Source organism: Delphinapterus leucas, chromosome 12 (assembly GCF_059928025.1).
Source record: "Delphinapterus leucas isolate spDelLeu-1000000601 "Yukka" chromosome 12, BTC_Dleu_Yukka2, whole genome shotgun sequence".
NCBI classification, from domain to species: Eukaryota; Metazoa; Chordata; class Mammalia; order Artiodactyla; family Monodontidae; genus Delphinapterus; species Delphinapterus leucas.
Genome location: NC_143140.1, coordinates 44,461,346 through 44,480,153, shown reverse-complemented (window position 1 = coordinate 44,480,153; position 18,808 = coordinate 44,461,346). Strand labels below are relative to the sequence as shown.

Genomic DNA, 18,808 nt, shown 5'->3' with positions numbered 1-18,808 from the left:
GACATTTTTTCCATATTGCTGGTTGAAAGTCATTAAAAATACCCCTTGGTAGCTGATAATGAACCACTAATTATCAGAGGACACAAATCTATAACACTAAATTTTTGACCTCTCTATAGATGGTGTTTGACTAAAGCTTCCAAAAGAGAAAGTCATTAGGTAAAATGGCAGAGAGAAATCAAAGCTCCACTAAGAAGACAGTAAAATCAATAATCATGGGAATAAACATAGAATAATTAAAATATTAAGTCCCTTGTATTCAAGGCTGAAGACTTGAACACAAGAAACAGCTAAAAGGGGTCCATCTGACCAATGTGGTCTGCAAAGTACTAACTTCAAATGTTTAATTCCACCTTCAATTGTCACTTCAGCATTTAGATGTTCTTCAAAAGTGTGTGTGTGTGTGTGTGTGTGTGTGTGTGTATGCGTGTAACACACAAACATAAATATATATACATATATACACACACATACAAACACATATATATATTTAAATCTAATACCCATTTCATTAAGTTATGGGTTACATTCTAATCAGTACCCTGAGGAAACTGTAGCTCAGAAGTACATACAGCTTGATTTTTCTAAAGCACATTACAAAATTAGTCTGACATACACATTCTACACATTCCATTCCAGTAGCTTCAAGGCTATCATGTGCAAAACAAAGCAGATGTATAATATTACAGGTGGAGAAGAGGGGGATGAATAAGCATCAAAGGCAAGCTCAGGCTGGTGGTGCTGGCCACCTCACATATTACAAAGTAGCACAGACGATCTACTACTAAAACAAAACACTGGCTTTAACAAACAGGGACTGGGGATAATGAGTGACGACTGGTCTTGAGACCTTGAGTCACCTCTCAATCTTAAGACAACATCTCCTGGGACTTCCCTGGTGGCACAGTGGTTAAGAATCCGCCTGCCAATGCAGGGGACATGGGTTCGAGCCCCGGTCCAGGAAGATCCCACATGCCACAGAGCAACTAAGCCCGAGCACCACAACTACTGAGCCTGCGCTCTAGAGCCAGTGAGCCACAACTACTGAGCCCGCGTGCCACAACTACTAAAGCCCGTGCGCCTAGAGCCTGTGGTCCGCAACAAGAGAAGCCACCGCAATGAGAAGCCTGCGCACCACAACAAAGAGTAGCCCCCGCTCGCCGCAACTAGAGAAAGCCCGCGTGCAGCAACGAAGACCCAACACAGCCAAAAATAAATAAATAAATGTATATATACAAAAAAGACAACAGCTCCTGTCAAATTTGGTACACAAAGAGCAATTCTGAGCTGCTGATTCAGAACCTTAAACGAATCATTCCACTGTTCAAAGCACCTTTATGTGATTTAATATCTGATTCAATTAAGAACTTGGTAATCTGCAAATAAGCTCAGCTCACAGGAAAGTAGCTTTTGAGAGAATGTAGGGTAGCATGGTTCTCTCCCAGCATTCGAAGTTCTCAAAAGCCTAAAGTAGAGAAGACTAAGTCTCAGAGAACAGTACCCAGCAGGAGCTACCTTCACTGGCATTGAATTTCCCAGTTAAGCTCTAACCAACTGCAAAAAAAAAAAATTGTTTAACACTCAGAAAAAAAAGGGAGTATGTTAATAAATAGTGCCCAGGATACTTTCAAATATATAAGACTACCATGGCATTAGCCCTGTGAAACAGCACCACATACTGATTCCCAATCATGTACCTCATACTCAATTGTTATTAAAGTGACATTGGACAAATCAATATTCAGAAAGATTCCCTCAGCAGGACTCACCTCTAGATCCCGGTTACAGTACCTGTTTCTGGAATTTTCATATCTATTCCGGGAGTCGGGGCACCTATTCCGAGAGTCTGCCCTCCCGCTGCGACTGTCAGCACACCCACTGCACCTGCCACAGCCAGAACCACAGCAGGTTCGAACCCCCCATCGAGGCTCTGGATTAGGCCAGTCTTCAGATTTACCTCAGAAGTAAGTATTGCAGAAGAAGTGCAGTGTCCAGAGCTACATAAGCAACCAGATCTCGTTCCAATTGGCCCAAATGTCGTCGAGTGTAGCCAGAGGGCTTTGTTCTTGACTAAAGAAGGGATCCCCAATGAGGGATTCCTGACCTACATAAATATTCTATGATTAGAATATTCAAAAGAAGACACCCCCCCTCCCAAATTGTCTTCTCTCTGGCCAACATGACGACGTGATCCTCTCTCGATGTCTTCAGGAAAACAAATGAGTGTCACTGGCCAGTGACTCCTCTTTATTTTGGGAATGACGTCACAAGAACTTTAATTTTCTCCTGTAATTCATTAGCTGGTAGGAATTCAGTTTGAAATTTAAGGATATCAGAGAATAACAATAATTACTACTTATAGAGAGCTTTGTATATGCCCTGGGCTTTACAATCACTAACGATCCTTACAAGACAGGCATGCTGGTCAGGATGATCACCAGCCAGGGATTCCTGACGGAAATGGATCTGTCTTGACTAGAGCTAGACACAGAATCCTGAAGGACTTTAACTTAAATATTTTCAGCCCCTTGATACTTTGAGTCTAAGACTGTTGTAAATATGTTTTATAATAAGTGAAAGAAATTCATTTGAACAAAGGGACTGAAAGACATACAGGAGCAGGACTGAAGTGAATGAGAGGGAAAAACATTTCAGTGACTCTTCTGAGACTGTCATTTAGTTCCATTGCATGAGTGACCAAAAAATATTATTTCACAAGTCCCATTCCCACTCCCGTCTCCTCTGATACCCACTCTCTAGTAAGAGCAGAGAAGCATTTCGGGTCTTCACTACCTAACAGTTCCAGCCACACAAAACTCCTGCCCCTATAAGCACACAACAAATTTAAACCTTAATTGGATAACCGAACACTAAGTTATTTTAAATAACTTAAAATAACTTTTTAAAAGAAAAAGAATACAAAAAGGTTAAAATGTCCCCTGTAAAAACACAGTTTTCTACCAGTTTGAATACCAATGATTATCAGTTTGTCACAATTTCTTAAGCAAGATAAACCCAACACATAAATGAGCAAAATACATGAAAAGATAATTCACTGAAGAACTACAAATGGCCAGTAAACATAAAAAAAGAGCCCAACCTCATTCTTTTTTTTTTTTTCATAAATTTATTTATTTTTGGCTGTGTTGGGTCTTCGTTGCTGAGGGCAGGCATTCTTTAGCCATGGTGAGCAGGGGCTACTCTTCGTTGCGGTGCGCAGGCTTCTCGTGGTGGCTTCTCTTGTTGCGGAGCACGGGCTCTAGGCACGCAGGCTTCAGTGGTTGTGGCACGTGGGCCCAGTAGTTGTGGCTTGTGGGCTCTAGAGCTCAGGCTCAGTAGTTGTGGCGCACGGGCTTAGTTGCTCCGCGGTATGTGGGATCTTCCTGGGCTAGGGATCAAACCCGTGTCCCTTGCATTGGCAGGCAGATACTTAACCACTGTGCCACCAGGGAAGTCCCCTAACCTCATTCTTTTTTTTTTTTTCCAGTACGCGGGCCTCTCACTGTTGTGGCCTCTCCCGTTGCGGAGCACAGGCTCCGGACGCGCAGGCTCAGCGGCCATGGCTCACGGGCCCAGCCGCTCCGCGGCATGTGGGATCTTCCCGGACCGGGGCACGAACCCGCATCCCCTGCATCGGCAGGCGGACTCTCAACCACTGCGCCACCAGGGAAGCCCCCAACCTCATTCTTAATGGAAGAACTATAGCTTTAAACAATGAGATACCAACAGAATGACAAAACGAATAAAAAAAATCAATTACATACAACATTTATGAAGTGGTAGGAAAATAGGCACATTCATTCACTTTGGTTGGGAACTTAGGTCGATAAAACCTTTTTATGGGCAATTTGACAATATCTATAACATCTAAAAATAAGTGTACTTTTGATTCAGTAATTCCATTTCTAGAGAATTTATCCCATAGAAATACTGACAAAAAAAAAACACCCAGAGAGAGGGCAATGTTTATAAAAGAAAAAAAGTGGAAATAACTTAAATGTTCATAAATAAAGATTGGTTAACTACAGAACAGTTCAGCCATCGTAATATACATATGGAATACTATCACGTAGTACTTCAAAAGAGGCGTATTTATAGATACTGACTTGGAAAGATGATCACAAAGATTGCTTAGTAAAAAGAAACAAATTAGAGAATTGTATGCATTGTATGATATCTTTTGGTTGGAAAAGTACAAACACACTAACTCTGTTTACATAAATGCATAACAAAAAACTCTGAAAGTATACACACCAAACTAGTTACCTTCAAGTGTAATGGGAGAATTTAAGTCTTCATTTTGGATGTTTCACACTCTCGGAAATTTTTTGCAACAAATATAATATTTAGAAGAAAAATAATAAATATATTACCACATTTAAAAAACAAACAGACCTCAAAACCCTACCACAGACCAAGCTTTCCAGTTTGGGTTATGGGGAAATGGACTAGTTAATATATACTTATATATTTATTTATACATATGTGAATAAACAGCACCCACAGTCACTACCTCAAAGGAAGACAACACATGTACTTGGGGTGTAAAAAAAAAAAAACAGGGCTTCCCTGGTAGCACAGTGCTTGAGAGTCTGCCTGCCGATGCAGGGGACACGGGTTCGTGCCCTGGTCCAGGGAGATCCCACATGCCACGGAGCAGCTGGGCCCGTGAGCCACGGCCACTGAGCCCGCACGTCCGGAGACTGTGCTCCGCAAAGGGAGAGGCCACAACAGTAAGAGGCCTGCGTACCGCAAAAAACAAACAAACAAAAAAACAACAAAGCACTCATTGATCTCCTGCTACTTCCTTGTGACCACGGTACCTTCAAATGTACAATATCACAGATAGTTATATCCACAGGCTTGATTTTCCCAAAGCCAGCTATGCACAGGCAATCAATCTTTTTCTTATAAGGCCAGACATTCAGCTTTAATGAGAAAAAGAACTGGTATACCATATCCTGCTTTTGTAATGCCATTCTTGGGTTATTAAAGCAACATTCTCCAGCCCACAGAATGCCCAACATGTGAAAGTTCCTATGTAGGAAAAGCACCTCTTGCTGCATCCAATAATACCAGGCTTTTTCAGAGGAAAAGTGCTCCCTAGGCCACTATGCTCTACCTTGATCTTCGCGACCCCACAGCCCAAGTGCTGGAGAAGGAGGGTGGAGTCATGCTCCGGAAACAGCCACATTCTCTTTCTGCTGCCCACACGTGGCTTACTTATGTGTATATGCATTTGGTGAGCTTTCCTTCTCTACCTTCTAGAGCGTAAATAAAAATTCAACTCATACGGAGCTGAAATGCTACACATTTGCAATAGCGTTGTTTTCTACTACTTTTTACTGCAAATAGACAGCATTTCATTCATGCAAAATTTATAATGTTCCAGCCATACAAATGCAATCTGACCCTTAGGGCCTCCCAGTCTGGTAAGGAAGGAGACTTGTAAATCAATATGGTAAATGCTGAGTTCATGATACATCCAAGGTAAATAAACAAGTTTTTGAGGGCAGGGATCACAAAGAAAGAGCTGTTTCAGCAGGATCTTAAAGGATGGGTAGAATTTTGCAGGTAGACAAGTGGAAAGACTTTCTAGGCATGGGAAAGAATATAGGCAAAGGCAGTAGAATGGTGCAATAAGAAATTTGGGAACAACAGTAACGTCCTCGGGCAATGCAATCAGGACTGGTAGAGTTTACAGCAAATCAGAGAATCATAAAAAAATCACACGTGCATACCTAAACCATTTCAATGTGACTTTAATCACAATATAACTTAAATCATATCTATTCATTCCTCCATCTTCAAAAAAATTTTGAATAGGCAATCCTTTCAAATAGTTCAAAATTCGAAATATGAAAAGGTGCAGAGTAAAGTCTCTCTCCCACCTGCATCCCATATCTACTCTTTTCCCCCACCTCTATCATAAGTAATTATTACTAGCTTTTCATGTATCCTTCCATAATTTCTTAATGAATCTACAAAGATATATCTATATCTATCTATCTATTCTAATCCCCCTTTTACACAAAATGTAACATGCTGTACACATTGCTCTCTATGTTGAATTATTTTTCTTAACAGTATATTTAGCCTTATTAGATCAGTACTTATAGAGCACAGAGAGACTCCTGTCATGCAGCCAGTAGGGAAAGGGATGAGAGATTGAAACTGGGCACTAGGCCTACCTGTGTGGCTAGGACCGGTCCCAGGGTGGGGTGGGTAAAATGATGTCAAGATCTGAGGGATGATGAAAGCAGAGATTTGGGACAAGGTAGGTCTAAGGGGCCAGCAGTCCCTAATCACACACCAGATGACACATGCAAGTGTTAAGACGAAGTGCCAAGAGGAGTGTGGAATGCAGAGTTGGAACAGATGGATTATACTCTTAAGTCCTTCAAGGAAGTCACTATCGGGAAGGGCTAACCTTAGTAATTAAATGCCTCCGTCTCAGGATTAGGGCTTGGGGGTCGGAACTTGGATTTCGAAGGTCTTACTACTTGCAGGATAATTTCAGAAGAGTCCTTGGTGAGATCAGCAACATGGGTGATCTGAGACAAAATGTAGGAGCCCAGCAACCAATGTTCATGTACTGTGTCCCAGGCCAACCCAACACTGGGCTGCATGGGATGGGGCAGGGCGGGTGGACAAGTCTGAGCCCTCTTAAGTACTTCATATTTTGAACTTAGTCCAACCGAAGAAATGAGGTAAGCCTGGGGATTGGGCATCCAGAGGAAAACCAGTGGGCCCATGTGGAGCAGCTAGAGAGAGAGAAAGCAGAAGTGATAGGGTTGGGAGGAGAAACGGATGTCACCTCTCAGAGTGTTCAACCACCTGAGAAACATGGAAATGAACGTGTTAGGAAATGTTCTGTCCTCTCTGCTACCTCGACAAATGCTTGTTGAATTGAATTGTTATCCTTATTGACTGAACTAGAATAACCAGGCTGGAAGCTGGACAACACTCCACCTTGACAATTACAAGATTAATTGGGCGATGAAAAAGCTGTCAAAAGCAACTGTGGTAGAACCATCTCTGAGATACTTGAGACTAAAGCAGATACCTGTCTTGGATGATTTGAGAGCATCCCAATCTCAAGAGTGGGATGAGACCTTCACAGATATCTCCTGAATGATGAGGCAGAGAAGCATTAACAAGAATCAAAATCTGTACACATGAGTTCTGAAGAAGCAGCACTGACTTGGCAAAATTCTTTCTCCTCTACAGATTATAGCAACTTTGGTTTGGGGGTGTGGGGCTTATTTTTTCTTTTAAAAAGTACACATACACACACTTATACACATGCACATGCAAACACACTTACAGGCAATGGGAATTAGAGGCTTTATCCAAGTCAAGAATGAAAAAATCCAAACGGTTAAAGCAAAATAATTCTTTTCTTTTGCTTGAATTAATCAAACAATTGCTGTGCCCACTTATTCCTTTTTACTTGTTTGAACTTGGCTCCAGAAGGATTGAAAATGTGACAATTTTACTTATCACTATTGTCAGATACAATTTTCTAGATCAAAATAAGTGATTAGAATTGAAGGGAAATTAAAAGATTTTCGTACTAGAAATCACTGAAATTCTCATTAAGGTAATTACTCTCTTTGAAGATGCTAATTTTAATTAACAGTACTTTGCTCAGTATTCTTATTCTATTTTTTTTTTAAAGAAATGCTTTAATTAATAAAGGGTGTTACTTCATGTTCTGGAAATATCTCTATGTAGTGGAATTAAGACATTTTCACTTAAAAAATGAATTCAGTAGTAAATATAATAAGTATATAATACAGCAAAACATATTAATCTACAATGTTAATCCTTTCTTACATGCAAAGAAAGAATTATTCAATATAATTATCACATATGATATATGTTTTCACTCAATGATACCACTTCCTTATGCTTTTCTCTCATATTAAAAGTCTGTTACAAATATAAATATTTACATAAATATATCTTCTACTCTAAAGCTGACTGAAGGTTTTATGCAGCCGTTTAAAGGAAAAATTGTTTGGTATAAATAAATATAATCCCTGATGATGTTTCTCATCTAAGATTTAAATTCTAGTAATATTCTCCTTTGATTTGTAGTTGCGCTTTTTTTTCCTAGTTGACGTATACATGCATTTGAGAGGCAATACCAGCTTTATAATTATAAATCCCTATTTCCGTTTATACAAGCTGGAAGAACAATGTCTTCTTTTAATTGAAGGATTCAGTACAGTATTGTCAGCTCTAAAGAATGTCTAAGGAATGTTAATAGCATGTTAAATAAGTAAACACAGTAACACAGAGCGTATGGAACAAATATAGAGAATGAATAAATCCTGGTTGTTTGGGGGAAGGCACATGGCTTCACTTCAATGAAAATAAAAAATTGAAACATTTATCTGAGTAAATAGATATAATTTAGAGGGCTAGATCAAGTCAGGTATCTTAAGAAGAACTGATGGCCTTCTGCCTGGGAAAGGCGCCAAGGGTGGCCCTGATACAACTGCCTAGTAAATCTGCTGAATCCTGCAGGAAATGACCAGGCTTGCTGCCGAGAGTGGATTAAGAGAAGAGTCCTTTGGAAGGTATGGGAGGCGCCCTGGCATGCTGGCACTCACAGTGGGTACGAACTACCCAGAATCTACATGGAGTTAGCTTCTGTTTCCCAGTACTACTGGCCAGGCTGGTGGTGTGGGGCTGTCCTGCACTTCTGAGAATGGTCTGGTTACTCCTCTCAGCCATGATCTCAAGAGACATAAAGTTGAGAACACATCAGTAGGCAAGAGAACGTCTGTTCCATGCCTCTTCCTTTCTCCCAGCCCTAGTAGAATATGCAGATGAGAAAGATCCAGAGAGCTAGAGCCCAGAGCAAGCAGGAGGAAGAAAGAGGGATGATGGAGGCGGGGAGCGGGAGAGGGAGAAACAGGCAGATCCAGAAGTGGACCCGGGAGCCAGTTCTTCCTGATGTGGACGTTTGACCATCTCTGAGCGGGAGGGTGTGGTACAGGTAGAGAGTATAGGCAGTACCTGGCTGACTCCATTTCAGGCAACACGTGGAGACAGTGTAGCCAGAAGGACATTTTGCCTCTGCTTGCTCCTTTCGTCCAGTTCCTACCCTGCTTCTATCTGCCCTGGCTCCCTTCCTACACTGGGTTCCCAGTTCATCCGTTTCTGGTCCCAAGCCTCTGCCTTCCCCAGGTGTACCACCGACTGGCCTCTTTCTCCCTGCCAGCCTTCATGGGACTGAGCTCTCTGGCTTGGCCTTGGGGCCTCTCCCATGAGCTGCCTGGTGCTCAGGGCTCCTTGACTGCAGCCTGGGACAGCAAGCAAGGGTTGAGAGAGCATGTCTAGATGGGATAAGGGTACTAGGAAGAAGACACGGCTATTGCTGAACTGCAGACCAAGGGAGGGGGCACTGCAGACCCTTCACCGCCATCCTTCTCAGGGAATTTACTTTTTGCCGCAACTTTGAATGCTGCCACCAATTGTTTCCTGGACTTCAGTAAACATCATAGGATAGGTAATGGCATGATACTTGCAGAATTATTTTTATTTTAAGTTATTAAAGGAAAAATGTAGAAAACAACTCGAAACTCAGGGCCAGTGACTGGATTTATCAGGTTTTGTTTCCAGTTATAAACTATTTCTTATACAGAAAGAAGAACAAAATGCAAAACCAATTTGAAAGTGAGTATAAATTATAGGAAGCCAGGTTTTAATTTTTTAGTTTAAATCTGATTTTTTAATTTCAACATTTTATAAAATTTAATTTTATATTTCTGGTACTCTGATTGATATTATGCTACTTTGAGCTAGAAAGCATTTTCTGTTGAATTTCCCTACCTACTTTTGTCATTTTCTAATAAAATATGAGTTTATAATCGCATCATGTCCTTTTTTCTTACTGCTTTCCACCAGTAAGGATATTTTTTCATTTTAATTTTTAATTGTGGTAGAATACACATAACATACAATTTGCCATCTTAACCATTTTATTTTAAGTATTTGGCTCAGTAGTCCTAAATACATTCACGTTGCTGTGCATCCAATCTCCAAAATTTTTCATCTTGCACTAAGTAATTTTTTCACTTTTAATATATAGCATTACTAAAGCAAATTCCTTTGGGAGGGGGATTTCTTTCATGACAAAATATCTTTCATTACTAACCCTCAGTGATCGTATAAGAAGTTGTAACAAGAAATGTATTATATAACCTTCAAAGCCTGGCAGCTAAACCAGCTCTCACACTGTGACTCAAGACTTTATTCTACTTTGTTGCCTGCAGGCAAGGACAGAAGCCATGTCTTTTCATGGGTGAAAGGATGCAGTTAACATGCATACACGTTACCTCCCACTTTGGGGAAAACTTTTCAAGGCAATATAGTTAAGTCAGAACTTTCTGTGCAAACATCTTGATATTAAGATGTAACTACCGATAGAATGGTAACAACTCTAAATGCCTTACAGTAGGAAGTAATAAAAATGCCTTTTATAGGAATGAATCACTATTTCCAAATATTGACGTCATTTTATGTTGTATACCTTTGAGTTAAAGGTATACAAAGGGAAAAAGGCAGGCAAAAGGCACCCAGGACAACGAGGTAGAACATCTGAAGGCAGCAAAGAGCAAAGATTCAAACTTATCCCTTGATCCTTATTTATTATCTTGGTGCGTTGATAAATAATGACCTTTTTACCATCTACGTTCTTTTCAAGTATGTGTTTTTCAATCAGACAGGGGTTATTTTTCACTTTTTAATTCATTGAAGTGTTTAGTCCTGGGAGCCAAATACTGGAAATGAAGCATTACCTTTTTAAACATTCCAGACTCTGTAGGTAAAGGACCAGGCACCTCACAGGCAGTGTGAAAGAGCCGGGACTCCCCGCAGTGCAGTGTAAATTCTTGGCGCTCTCCAGCCACGTGGCCTCCATCCACTACCTCCAAAGCTCTGTAAAGAGTGGAAACAACAACTTACCAAGGATGCTGGAAAATCAAGAAGCCCAAAGGCACACTTCCCTGTGTATATTTCCAATCAACCAAAATAATGAATCATTCTTCAAAGCCTACACAGGATTGCAGATAACTTGGTACTCTCATAACACATTTATAAACAGAATTCTTTTAAACCCTGTGCAGAAAACAAATTGAGATAGATGGGTAAATAGGTAAATTGCTAGATGGTTAGATTTTGACATGAAAGCAATACAATTTCATTTTATATTTGTATGGTTGCTCTGCTGTCATTGCTCTTAAGAAAAAAAAAAAAAAGACATTTGTATGTTTCCTGAACATTGGAAATAAAGTGGAAACTGACTCCCAGTTAGGGGAGGAATCTAGGCTATGCCAGGCAAAGGAAACTGTTCCCAGGATCATAATATTTATTAGATTTAAAAGGAATGCAAACCAACGAAGGCAGAGAGTTTTAGCAGACACTGGTGGTTGCCTAGCCCAAAACCATTTCCTTTATCTAAACCCCCAGCCTAACTGCCACACCCCTAACACACATTTTCTTTGCTAATAACCCTGATTTTGTTCCGATATCCATGTGCTTCAGAGGAAGCTGCTTCCTGCCCTGATAATTAATCACGATTGGTCTAATCCTGGTGTCCCATTCCCCTTGCCAGTAACTGACTCAGACATATGCCCATACATATCTGTCTTGCTGATATCGCCACACTGATTTAGGTCTACCTGACCCTTAAAGTGTTTGTACTTTGCCCTACTTATCTGATGCAACTCTGGCCACTGATATGAGAGAGACATCTGCTGAAGGAATCTGGAGAAGGTCTTTCTCTTAAAAGAAGGTTTACAGAAAGCAATAGTTCTTCCCTGAAAGCCAGTGTCATGACCGCATGTGATGAATGTGACAGCCATCCTGGGACCAGAAGTGGCCTTAGCCTATGGAGAACAGATGGAGGAGAATGCAGGGCAGAAATATGAGAGCAACCTGAGTCTTCAAATACATTGTAGAGTAGCTGAATTAACCAACCCTAGACCTGCCCTAGCTCTAGAGTTCTTGTTATGTTGCATAACAAATGTCCTATTCTTTAAGCCACGTGTTCTCTATTACCTGTAGTTGAGCAGCGTTATAACTGATACAAGGGTTAATATATTTCTTTTTTAAAAAACGTATTTATTTTTGGCTGCATTGGGTCTTCGTTGCTGCGCACGGGCTTTCTCTAGTTGTGGCGAGCAGGGGCTACTCTTCATTGTAGTGCATGGGTTTCTCATTGCAGTGGCTTCTCTTGTGGAGCATGGGCTCCAGGCATGCAGGCTTCAGTAGTTGTTGCACGCGGGCTCTAGAACACAGGCTCAGTAGTTATGGCGCACGGGCTTAGTTGCTCCGTGGCATGTGGGATCTGCCCGGACCAGGAATAGAACCTGAGTCCCTTGCATTGGCAGGTGGATTCTTAACCACTGAGCCACCAGGGAAGTCCAGGTTGATATATTTCTTAAGCATATAATTAAGGCTGAGAAATTAAGGCTGTATGGGAGTAATTTGAAGAAATTCATCTTGTACCTCTTTGTTTTAGAAAACATTATTCTTTGTGTTATAGAAAATGTGAAGATATATTAGCAGCAACAATTTCTTTTTGTCTTCTCCATGGGAACTGAAATAAAAATAATTTCTTTAGCCCAGTCACAATTTCTCTCTGCATAAGTAACCACCCTGAACTGTTTCCTTCTTGCAACATTTACGTCATATATAAGGACTCAGAAAAAAAACATTTCTACCCTCTGAAAGAAAGCACTGAAGTTCACCTTTGAGGAAACTGTCTCCTTAGGAATTACAGACGGCATGTATAAAGGGATAGAAAAACACACCTAGCTCCAGAGAATCACGTAACAACTGAAAAGTATCTTAGAGTTGAGAAGGTGTTAAAGACTTAACCTCGCTTGTATGTCTGCATCAAGACTTATTTTTACTAATTGGTCCACTGATCCTAAACCACAGTCCTTGTCCTTCTTCTGCTCACAAATAAGCCAAGAAGAGCAGCAGGCAAGAGAAGACCACTAGGACTACAATGGGGAAGAACAAATCTGACTCCATATTGGATCTATTCCTTTTACTTTAACTTTTGTATTCTATTGCTTTTGTTACAAGTTCATCACTAAAGAGACATTGCCTATAGTTTAAAGTATACATAATGGCCCGTATCTGGGAACCCTGCCTCCCAAGCCTGAGGTGTAAGCTAAAATACCTTTGTTTAAGTTCACAGGAAACATCCTCACCAGGCCCACCTGTAAATGGCCGCAGGAAAGAAGAAATTAACACACCCCCTCCAGAGTCTGGCTGGGACCAGGAAATATTTGCAACAGCTTTATCCCGTTTTTAACTTTACCTCCTCTCCTCCCACTCTTTGTTCTATAAAAGAAACTAGCATCCAAACCCAGGCAAGATGGTTCTTTGGGACCTTGGTCCACCATCTTCTCCATCTGCTGGTTTTCCAAATAAAATCGTATTCCTTGCGTCAACACCTCGTTTCTCGATTTATTGGTATATTGTGAGGTGAGCAGTACAAGCTTGGACTCAGGACAGAAAATGGATTCCGACCACTGCAGTTTTATAAATTGTAAAAGTAACAAGAAATGTACAGAAAGTCTGCCACTTTTAGTATTTTTTCTTTTTGAAGAAAAAAATATATGCCATTGAATGGATCTAGTGATGCAGTGGTAAACCCGAACTACACGTGCTTCCTAAGCTTTATATTGTTGGAGGTGGGCAGAGTTCCAAAACGGAGTTCTCCCTTCCTGCTAGATACTTATGTACTGTGTGATGAAAAGCTGGCAATGGTGCTCTTTTTTCTAAAGTTTTCTTGTGATCCAATCCCTGCCTATAGTATAGGATTCTTTTGCCTGCAAGTAACAGAAATTCCAACTCACAGAAGCCTAATCAAACACGAAGTTTATCACTGCATATAAACGAGAAGGGTGGACTGAGTTGGTTTAATCGGTTTATTCAGTTGCTGCTGAATTGAGTGGCTGCTACACTTCTGGTCATTACATATAGACATGGTAGATACGATAATTCCAAGGGGTGAAAAGGCTTTCTTTTCCTGTGTCTCTCTCTCAGAAGTAAGGAAGTCTTGGGAGTTTGGGATTGACACGTACACACTGCTATATTTAAAAAGGATAACCAGCAAGGACCCACTGCGTAGCACAGGGGACTCTGCTCAATGTTATGTGGCAGCCTGGATGGAAGGGGAGTCTGGGGGAGAATGGATACCTGTATATGTACGGCTGAGTCACTTTGCTGTGCACCTGAAACTATCACAGCATTGCTAATTGGCTATGCTCCAATGTAAAAAATATATATGTGTGTCTGTGTGTGTATATACATATACATATACATATATATATATATATAAAGAAGTAAGGAAGTCTTCCCTAGAAACCACCTAGCAGACTTCTCTATGTGTCTCATGCCTACACCAAAACAATCACTGGACCTACCCCCTTGAGGCTGGGGCCTGAAGCACATCACCATGCAGAGAGTGGGCACCAGAACAAGCTGGTATTCTATTAGGAAGAGAGGAATGGGGGGGAGTGGACATGGATGTTGGTGTGTGTCACCTCACCTCCCTGTCTGACAGCACGTTCCCCACACCTACTACACTGTTGGTAGACGTGGAGTCGATATATACTCATGGTTGAATTTGAGTTACCAAAGCAGAAACGTTCATGACTCTGGCCTCATTGCATGTTGAACCCAGGCAGTGTACTTGTCCTCCTGATTTGGGGATAAACTAACAAGACTTAGCCTGCTATCCAAAGGTCAATTCTATATGCTTTGGGTCATGATCTCAGAAGGCAGATTTAGCTTCTCAGCGGTCAGAGGAAGGGGATGACCCTCACAGGTAGTCCAGGCAAGGTCCTTGCTTCATCTGCAATTCCCAAGCCAGGAATTGCCGAGTTTGTGCTACAGCCAGTGACCTCTGACCTCCCTTGGAGGAGAGAGGGATGAGGGGTTGGCTGAATTCCTTTCCTTCCAGATCCAGATCCAAGCAGTCCTGCTGAGCACCTGGTCACAGGTGTCATTATTTCAAAGTTGGCTCCAGGACTCGGTTGGGAGGTGAAGAAAGGCCACGGGATGTGTGGGCTGAGAGGGCTTCACAAGCCAGGTTCAGCTTTAGGAGCTTCTCCCCGCAGACGCTGAGGCCACCCTGTGAGCATTTTCTAGTTCCTCTAATGTCAGACACAGAACTTCTACTCATGGCAAACGTATTACACAAGTGTGTCTCCTGAAACACAACCTTTGCGAAACATGACACAGATATAATACACCCAGAATCATGCTGGAGGGACCCCCAGGCCCTACATTAACTTTGAAATAATATCTAGCTTTCATTCTTTCAGCAAGCATTTTTACATTTCCTGCCACGTGTCATATATCCAAGGACACAAAGGTGAAGAAACCCACTCCAAGCCCTCAGGATATCAAGGTCTAATAGACATAGGAGCGCATCGCGTGGACAAAATATTTTAATTGTGAATAATAGTCACAGATGGAGCTAGACATAGGTAAGTCCCCCTAGCTTAAAAGAAAATCTTAGCGTTTGCAACAGGAAAGACCAATTGGAAAGTTCATTTTTCTTTTCCAAAGGGTACATTTCAGTTTAACTCCTGATGGGCTGTTGGTAGTCTTAAGAAAGACTAAGCATAGCCCCCTGGCGAGAAATTTAAGATTTATAAATGGAAGTAGACTTTCCCTTCTGAATAGTCACTACCGGTCTCTTATTAAGCACAACACTTCTGGGGTTAAAAAATAAGACAGAATAAAATCAAATCCTCAAACACTGCCATACCGGTCTGGAGTTTTAGCAGAGGATAATTTACTAATTTGCTAATTGTTTTTTTCTTTTTCTTTTTCTTTTTTTTTTTTTTGCGGTACGGGGGCCCCTCACTGTTGTGGCCTCTCCCGTTGCGGAGCACAGGCTCCGGACGCGCAGGCTCAGCGGCCATGGCTCACGGGCCCAGCCACTCCGCGGCACGTGGGATCTTCCCAGACCGGGGCACGAACCCGTGTCCCCTGCATCGGCAGGCGGACTCTCAACCACTGCGCCACCAGGGAAGCCCTAATTTGCTAATTTATAATCTGTACTTTCCTCTTTTTAGTACAGGTATTATGCTGCCAGAAGTGAAAGAGTTTCAGTGTTAAGTTTGTATTTTACTCAGACTCATAAACAAGTGGAATATTGGCCCACTCATTCCATTATTTCCTGTTTCCTTTTTATTTGGCTTGCTTTTAAAAACCAGATTGCCCTTGTCCTTGGAGATTAAGTAGGTAGAAAATTAATAACGGCAAGATTGTTTACCCTTTCCTAAATTAAAAGAGCCACGTGGCTATTTCCAGACAAATCCAAGCTTTGGCAGGCTTGAAGCTTATATAATTTTGGAGGCCTCGTTAAGAAAAAGAAAACAAAATATCTTACTTTTTCAAAATTTATAGCACTAGGGCCCCTCCTAAGGCATTGGAGCTGCCCATGAAACTTCAGCTTTGTTTGCTTCCTATAAATCCACCTCAGGTTTTCCTGATCTGGTCTGCTCCATCAAGCTGTTCCTCGAGCATTTTAATATGCGTAGCCCAATATAAAGCAAGTTATGAGTTTCTCTGTCTAATAATTCTTGCTTCAGAGATAACGTACATGTAAAATAAAACGAGAACGAAAACTAAAGGTTTGGGATTAACTCTAGGGTATAAATTGATGCTCTACTGCCATCTAGTGGCTACTCAGAGAATTCATAGTATGTTCTACTAAACCTTGGAGTTGTGACTTGAAAGATACCAAAAGGCATCTCCAAGAGAGCTGAAAACACCAGATATTAGAACCACTCTTCTGAATTAAGGCAGTGGTTGTAAGGCTGCGTAAGTTTTCTGGCCACAAAGAAAGGGAGGAAACTTTTAATTTACTAACAAACAGCACTAAATAGTATGTGTAGTATTTCCTTGCTGCAACTGCTAAATGGTGGGGAGCTGCCATATACTGAGCAACTTCTATCCTGCTAATATTAGACCCTGTATCAGATTATGGACACACCATCAGATAATTCTAGACCTGGAAAGGTCCCTAGTGATTACCTGGTGCAGTCCCTCATTGCACATTTAAAGAGACACTGGCTCTGAGAAACCACAAGGCTGACAGGGCCCTGGGCCTGCTGGTTACCCATGTGCATGAAACTGGATGTTAGGCTTTTCTGCCAAGGCTCACAAAGAGGCATCTAATGACAGTGTGACAATAGAGCCAAGTAAATCTGTTCTATCTCCAGGAAAAAAGACCAAAGACCAAACGAAAAAAACCCTAATATTTTGGATTTACAGAACGAGTTTTTCTTTCAGAAGCAATGATGTATTCAAATTTGTATTTTTCTCACCTGAATTAGAGAGGAAATATAGCAATGGTATACACACTGATTTCAGAGTCATACCAGCCTAGCCATTAGCCATGTGATCTTGGGCTACTTAACTTCTCTCAGCCTCAGTTTCCTCATCTGAAAAATGGGGATTAGAATCAGACTGTCATGAGACTTAAATTAGGTAATGCTCATGAAACACTTAGCCTAGTATTGCCACATAGTAGGTGCTCAATAAGTATCAGCTATGTTAATTATGCCTATGAATATCAGTTGACATTTGCTGAATAATACAATAACTTACTAGGCATCATGTGGATTGTATTTTGAGCTAGCATATTTATCAGGCTCAACTACGAAATGATATAGAAATGAGAATATCTGAGTTGGAAGATATCTCAGAGATAATCTAGTGACCCAATCATCTCATTTTTCAGTTGAGCTCATTGAGGACCAGAGACGTTCATTGTTCATGGTCACAGGGCTAATTATTGGCAGAGTTGAGGGTATAGAACCCGTCTGACTCCTAGTTTAGAGACTGATTTCAAATTCTCTGTAGATGAGTTTTATGATCACAAAATCCCTAGTTGGATGGAGAGATGAATAAATTCTCTATGCTCATTCAAGTTTTGAAAATCCCAAACATCCTCATAGTTTTAGCCATATAAAGAATTTCTTACATCATTAATACCAGTATTTGGTGTTAGCAAACGGTGATCGCTTTTAATGCAGAAAGGCTGCCATCTAGTGCTTGCACTAGAGCATCAATCTTTTCATCCTTTTTAGTAGTGTTTCTGTAAACAGTAACACACCCTGGTTTGGTTGGCCTCTATTGCTCCCAACTGCCTCCATCTTTCTGGGCCCCTTGATTTTTTTTTTTTAGAGCAAGAAAGATATTTATTGTTACGCACTGCCAAGGAAACTGGCAGATGCCACTAACAAATGATAAAACATTCTTCTATGGCTCATTATTTCCATAAAAATATTTTTCAGCTATCATTTCTGAAACAGAATATAAACCCAACTATAAATGACCAAAAAATACAGTGGCCAGCAAACCCCAGTGCAGTGCGTGTCACTAAACTCGATGCTTTAAATGGCAGCTCAAAAGCTGGGAACCATCTCACGATGTGCTGCATGGGACAGAATTCCCCCCCGTGTCTGTCCAAGTTCCCCTCATATCTGACCGCTGGGAACGCAGATCATCTTCTCTCCTACAAAGGCTGGGTTTTGCCCTAGTAGTTCCATGTAGTGAAATCTAGGCTTTGGGTGCTACAGAGTGTGTGAAATTTAACTAAGCTATCTCAGGACCAATATAATACATAAATTTTGGTCACTTGGTATCACTTCCCATGATTAACAAACTATGAAGCACCCCCAGAACCAGGCTGGGCTCAACGAGGTTTGGCTTTATTAGTGTTGGTCCCAGAGGAAAGAAGGATCTCAATCTG

At 41.1% G+C, this 18,808-nt stretch overlaps 1 protein-coding gene across 3 annotated transcripts in view; it reads right to left on the bottom strand.

The window, feature by feature from the left end:
* Positions 1–18,808, bottom strand: part of CRYBG1 (crystallin beta-gamma domain containing 1) — a 205,168-nt gene that overhangs the window by 110,952 nt on the left and 75,408 nt on the right. For all 3 annotated transcript variants that reach the window (XR_016395103.1, XM_089921609.1, XM_089921610.1), the window contains exon 2: positions 10,815–10,953. Coding sequence is in view for 2 of the 3 variants with exons in the window: in XM_089921609.1 (XP_089777735.1) it covers positions 10,815–10,953 (139 nt within the window). In the remaining variant the exon portion in view is untranslated. The remainder of the gene's footprint in view (positions 1–10,814; positions 10,954–18,808) is intronic.